Raw genomic sequence first — 6,508 nt, forward strand, 5'->3', positions numbered from 1 at the left:
CCAGATGATATCCCGGGGGCCATTTACCCTTAGTCTGGGAGATGCTGGAGACAACTGAAGCCTCGTTCGTCATCAGGCTTCAGAATCGCATATTGCAAGGCGGTCATTTGGTCGTCCATGCATACCTCCACAAAATTCTATAAGGTAGATACTTTGGCATCTGTGGATGCTTCATTTGGCCGCAAAGTTTTGCAGGCTGCTGTTTAACCACTTGCCGACTGCCAACAGTAATATTACTGCGGCAGTGCGGCTCCCCTGGGTCCAGCAACGTAGACAGCGATGTTATGTCACTGGACTCCTAGTAATTCCGGCGGCGCGCTCCCGCTGTGTTTAGACACAGCGGGAGTCGGGCTGGAGGAGGAGAGGCAGTGATTGCCGAATCGCAAAATAGGGCCTGGTCAGAAAGGGGGCAAATCCTTCCGGGGCTGAAGTGGTTAAGAGCGGCTGTTACCTCTTGAAGGGTGTTTTTTCTTTTAAACCTTAATTTTTCAGAGGGAGCTCCTGTAACTCGTTTAAGGCTCCTGTGTCCTGGTTAAGGGCTCTTTTGTTTAGCCTTGGGTTGTTTTCCCCACCCTTCATTTTCCTTTTGGCACTGCTTTTGGATGTCCCACTAGTTATGATTTATTGAGCGCTGTGTCCGTCGATGAATGAAAGAGAAAATGGGATTTTTGTACTTACAGTAAAACCCATTTTTCTAAATTAGACGGACACAGCACGCACCCCTCTATGGAGTTCTGATACTTCTAATACTGCTTGCTACTAAACTGATTACCTAGAGCAGAGAGGGGGTGTTCTATACCAGCTTAGGATGGCCCATGGGCGTAGCCAGGTGTTTTGCCTAGTCCTACTCTTGGAGGAGGCAATATAACCCAGTAGTTATGATTTTTGGAGCGCTGTGTCCATCGAACTCTGAGAAATGGCTTTTACGGTAAGTACAAAAATCCCATTTCTTTCGGGCTCCCCGCTGGCGCTCCTGGATTCTTTTCCCTCGAGCAGTGCCCCCAGAGAAAGCTGCTTGCCCTGGGGCCATCTCTGCATGTTTTCTACCAAGTGTGCTTCAATAAGACACACAGAGCCTTGGCTCTGCCCCCGCTCCCTGCTCTCTCCTCATTGGCTCACTGGCTGTGATTGACAGCAGTGGGAGCCAATGGGCGTCTGCTTCTGTCTTAGCCAATGAGAGAGAGTCCTGGGACAGCTGAGGCTATTGGGAAAATCAGTGGATCGGAAGGTAAGGATTGCGGGGGCGGGGGGGCACTGTAGGTTTATTACCTTCATGCGTACAACCTGTCGGTTGTCATAAAGTTATGGGAGGTCGTGTGTGACTGACACTTTCCCTTAGGCCCCCTTCACACTTGTGCGACCTAAAAGTCGCGCAATTTTGCCACCATTCTAACTGGACTTGAAGGGTTCCCTGTGTTATCCTGAGATCTATGGACCTCAAAATGCATCAAAGTTGGACCAAAGTAGTGCAGGGACTACTTTGCAGTCGTCGTGACTTGAAGTCGGACAGATATGAATAGGTACTCATTGGAAATCATGGAATAAGACTTGTGCGACTTGGGATTGTAAAATCTCGTGACAAGTGTGAAAGGCGGTTTAAGAGAAATTTTACATTTTGGAAGAGATGTTGGTTTTCTATTGAAACAATGTAGCTCAAAACAGTAGTTAATGAAGTCAAGGCTCCTGAACCATTCATTTATAGGGTCAAGATTAGTAGTTTATTTCAGTTGATAGACTTCTGGCTTATGTGATACCTAGGATCATGATGTAGTCTGTTGCATCATTCTGCACACACCAAATTGGTTTTAGAGCCAATTGAGTTGACGCATAGTAATTATAACGGTAATGGCAATTTTTTTTTTTGCTTGGGGCCCACATGCAGCCCTGGACATCCAGTTAGCAATTATTACAGGTTGTGAAATGTAACATTTAATGTAAGTTTAAACGTAATATTTAATTCTAGTAGTATTGCAGACCCTTTGTGGGGTTAATAGACTCAATATGAACTCTAAAAGGCTTATCAGAAGCTTTGAGGCAGCACCTTGCAGCTCAGTTAATGACTTTCTTTTGTAATTCAGCAATGCTATGATTTGGCACCTCTCGTTTTCATGTACTTTTTTTTTTTTTTTTTTCCCTCCCCTCTTGTGACCAGGTTTATAATGTTACATGAGCTCTATTACTTGTTTTCAGCAGGGTGTAATGAATCATTAAATGTCTCGTGTATTGTACATGCTTTCCTTAGATCTACGCCAGAGGACGGCAGCTCAAAGGAACTTAAGTGTGTCTACCCCAGTAAACCCCAACCAGGGATCTCCACAAGTTCCAGGGCTGCTGGCGGCGACTCCAGGTCTTCAAAGGGACACCTCAGCTCCTGGCGGACCCCCTGAGCGAACAGTTCAGCCAGGATTACAGTCAACCCTCGTACAGAGACGTCCTGGTACGCCTTCCCCTGCCATATCTGGAATGGGTAAACAGAGCACTTACTGTTATTTACAGTTTATATAGTTTTCTCTGGTTACCAATAAACTGGGTAATATTCTGACACCATGGAAATGGCATTTCATTTGGAAATAGGAGCACAGTTATCTGATTAAGCAGGAGTTCCATATTCAATTAGCCATAACTCTTTACAGCTGGCACCTTGTGATACTGAAGCCTATTGCTAGAGCTCGTTTAACTGTTATGGCTTCTTTGTTTAAATGGCAATAAAACTTTGCAGTATTCTGTAGTCAACGATATATAACATACCTTTTTTACAGCCCTGGGTTTAGGAAAGCTTCAGATTTATATGGATCCGTTATAAAGGCAAACACGTCTAGAATATATATTCAAACTTTACTAATACCTGCAGTTTTTAACACTTTTTTTTTTTTTTTCTGTGCGTTCTTTATTAGAACAGATTAGGTAAGCCAGCTTAATTAGACTGTAGAAACAAATCAAATATCTGTCTGACTAGATTGCAAATGTGGGCAATGTCAACTGCTTATGAATGAATGTTTTAGCAGTTTTTTGTGTGCTGAGAGTGGGGGGTGGTATAAAATGTTTTTAGTTTATTGGCATGTTTACTTACTGCTGGAGCCAGCAGTTATGCTTAATTAGTCTGAAAAGAGCTGGTAATCAAATGTTACTTCCTACAGCAAAGTACATCTCCAAATGATGGCTTTAAATTGGCCAATAGCTCTCTGGATTATTTCTTTTGGGAAAGAGAGGATGGATCAGGTTGGATTTTTCCTGGCTGATTTTACTGTTTTGGGATAGAGTTGGCTGTAGGGTAGGCCATTTGGTGCAAAACGTGCATGATTAGCCTATGTGAACATGTGCTTTGATGCACCAAGTGATCGGCTCTTCCTAGCTTTATTTGATATTTTCTGATATTGTAGTAATTTTGGTTGCCATTACAGCACATTAGGTCTGAGGTGCTGTACAACTGGTGTAATTATATGCTTGAGAATTCACATGGACAAGGCGCAAGATTGTGGCCCTTATAGTCCATGGCACTATTTTTTTTTTTTTTTCTGTGCTTTCACTATTGACTGGGTGGGATATTAAAAGTTTTTGGATTTAGTTACTAATTGATACCCAGTGCAGTATGATGTATAGTTTTTCCATCTGCTACACTTGTATCATTCAGTGCAGGCACAACAGTATCTTGTATACAATCATCTTCAGATGCCCATTTGCTCTTCCTTCAAGTAGTATTATACCCAAACCAACACTGTAATATTGCAGCTTACCAATCATTAAATGTGGTGGCTGCATCGGTTTTCTTTTCTTTGGCTTTTTTTCCTCCTTTTCACCTGGTGATCTGGCCATTAACACAACACTTGCATTAGTGAGACACCACTCTGGATGAATGAGCACAAGAGGCGCAGCAGGCAGCAGCATTGTCAATCTGTAGGGGAGGGTTATGTTGTATTAGCAGATTTAGAAACCCTAACAAACTGAGGCCAAACTCCAGCTCACACTTTATAGTTACAGCAAGCAGTTTCTTTTCCTTTTTTGGATAAAGGTTTTTCATGAATAAATAAAATCTAATCATTTTATTCACCCCCTGGTATTAAGTGGTTTGTCTCATCTATGTAAACGACTATATTTTGCTGGAGAGCTTGAGCTTATGAAAAACAGACTTGCTGGCAACAACACCTGATGAAAATAGAAGTAAGCATGCCTAAAAAGCAAACTAATACATCTAAGAATTAGGAAGCTGCTATATGTTTGCTTTTAGGTTTAAAGCGGTGTTCTTCCCCCCCAAAAAAAAAAAAAAAAAAATCAAGTCAGCAGCTGCACATACTGTAGCTGCTTACTTTTAATATTAGGACACTTAACTGTACTGGAGTCCAGCAATGTCGGCACCTCAGCCAATGTTTTCATCAGCTGTCGGATGCTGCCACTGCTGGGGAGGGAACGCAGCCATGAAGCCTTGCGGCCTGGTCCCTACTGTGCATGCAAGAAGCGCGCTGCACTCTTACTGGCCTAGAAGCAGAGGGAGGAGGAGGAGGGTCGAACTTCTTGACGTACTTCGCCTCTGCAAATGGGTACCCACTCCCCCATCGCAAGGATCCCAAATGTGCCACTGGAGGGGGTGAGGTTAAGACCGATAAGCGGAAGTTCCACTTGAGTAAAACTCCGCTTTAATATTGCTTTTATAGTAGGGACTGTGCATTGGTTGCAGTCAGTGTGGCAGGTTACAAATCCCACTGAGCTTTGCTGTGCCTCTCATGACTGCAGGTGGATGTTGACAGGCAGCACTAATCGGAGGTCCCTCTTTCCCCGGCAGCTGTGAGGAACTTTTACGAACTGCTGTCACTTTAAGGGATGAGGGAGGGGCTGATAGGGATGCCACTAATGTGAGGGTGACCAGCCTCTTCCTGACAGGCAATAATGCTAATCTGATGAGGGAAGAGGCTGTTATCCCACAGCTTTGTACTTTTTGTGGCCCCTCAGTGGAAAGAGTGACAGCACAATGGATCCCCATACAGCTTACATTTTTATGCTAAATCAGTCTTAACCTTTTTAACACAGGAACCCGTGAAATACCTGGCTGGTCTCGGGGAGCCCCTGCTAAAGATTACTGTATCTTCGACTCATGGCACATTAGTGTCATTGTCAGCGGGAAGAATGCTCCTTAACCACTTAAGCCCCGGAAGATTTTACCCCCATACCGACCAGGGGGTATTTTGCGATTCGGCACTGCGTGACTTTAACGGACAATTGCGCGGTCGTGCGACGCTGTACCTAAACGAATTTGGCGTCCTTTTTTCCCCACAAACAGAGCTTTCTTTTGGTGGTATTTGATCACCTGTGCGATTTTTTGATCACGCGCTATAAACAAAAAAAGAGCGTCAATTTTGCAAAAATAGCAATATTTTTCACATTTTTTTATATGAAATTCCCCCCCAAAAAAATGTAAAAATCAAAATTTTTTAAAATTTTCGGCCAATTTGTTTTATGCTACCTATGTTTGGTAAAAAAAATCGCAAAAAGCGTATTTTGATTGGTTTGCGCAAAAGTTATCGCGTTTACTAACAAAGGGAAAGATTTTTGTCATTTTTGTTGTTTTTTTTTTTTAACGTGTAATGGCGGCGATCTGCGATTTTTTTTGCGACATTGCGGCGGACAGATCGGACCCTTGACTGACATTTTTGACACTTTTGGGGTTACCAGTGACATTTCTACAGTAATCAGTGCTATATATATGCACTGTTACTGTAAAAATACACTGGTAGTGAAGGGGTTAACTTTATTTGGGAGGGAGGGGCTGTGTGTGTCCCTAGGGGCGTGCTTTCTACTGTGATTGGCTGTGGCTTCAGCTGTAAGGACACTGATCAACGGATCTACATAGTAGATCCATGTGATCAGTGTCTTTGCAGCGAGGAGAATGACAGGCAGCTTGTTTACACAAGCTGCCTGACATTCTCCCTCTCCCCCGCCGATCGCCGAGTGGCCGGCGGACATCGGGTCCGCTGGTCACACGCGCGTGGGGGTCCGTGACCACGCGGGAGCGCGCCTCCGGGGGCGCGCGCTCGCTCCCTAGACCCTCACAAGCAAGCAACGTAGCCCTACGTTAGTTTGCCTGTGAGGGGCTGACCGCCGACGTAGATAGTCGTGCGGCGGTCGGCAAGTGGTTAAAATTGTAGTCGTTGGGAAGAATTACCTGCTTTAAAGATCGCTAAAAAGACCAATGGTGTCAGTGGGAACTTATCTGAGAGACAGAAATTGCTCATTGATCAATGAACCCCTAACCACCTCTGGAGGAACCCTAGGGATCCATGGAACCCTGACTGAGAAACCCTGCGCTAAAGCAAGAACACAAGTTTCAGACATTTTGCTGGCAGGATTAATATGTTTTGCAATGTAGAATATGACCACACTGCACTATTCTTAGTATTACCATGCTTTATTTCTTCACATCATTTTTTTTCCTAGTTTTTCCTTTACAATACAGTTTGGTGTCTGGTTGCTGAGAAAAGTTGAAGATTACAGTATGTTCCTGTAAACCAAACCATTT

At 43.9% G+C, this 6,508-nt stretch overlaps 1 protein-coding gene across 1 annotated transcript in view; it reads left to right on the top strand.

Moving 5' to 3' along the window:
- LNPK (lunapark, ER junction formation factor) overlaps window positions 1–6,508 on the top strand; it is a 215,686-nt gene that overhangs the window by 168,676 nt on the left and 40,502 nt on the right. Inside the window, exon 8 of the mRNA XM_082261778.1 lies at window positions 2,243–2,467. Within this exon, the coding sequence (XP_082117904.1) occupies window positions 2,243–2,467 (225 nt within the window). The remainder of the gene's footprint in view (window positions 1–2,242; window positions 2,468–6,508) is intronic.

This window comes from Pelophylax lessonae (genome assembly GCF_965119305.1).
Source record: "Pelophylax lessonae genome assembly, chromosome: 6".
In the NCBI taxonomy this organism is placed as follows: domain Eukaryota; kingdom Metazoa; phylum Chordata; class Amphibia; order Anura; family Ranidae; genus Pelophylax; species Pelophylax lessonae.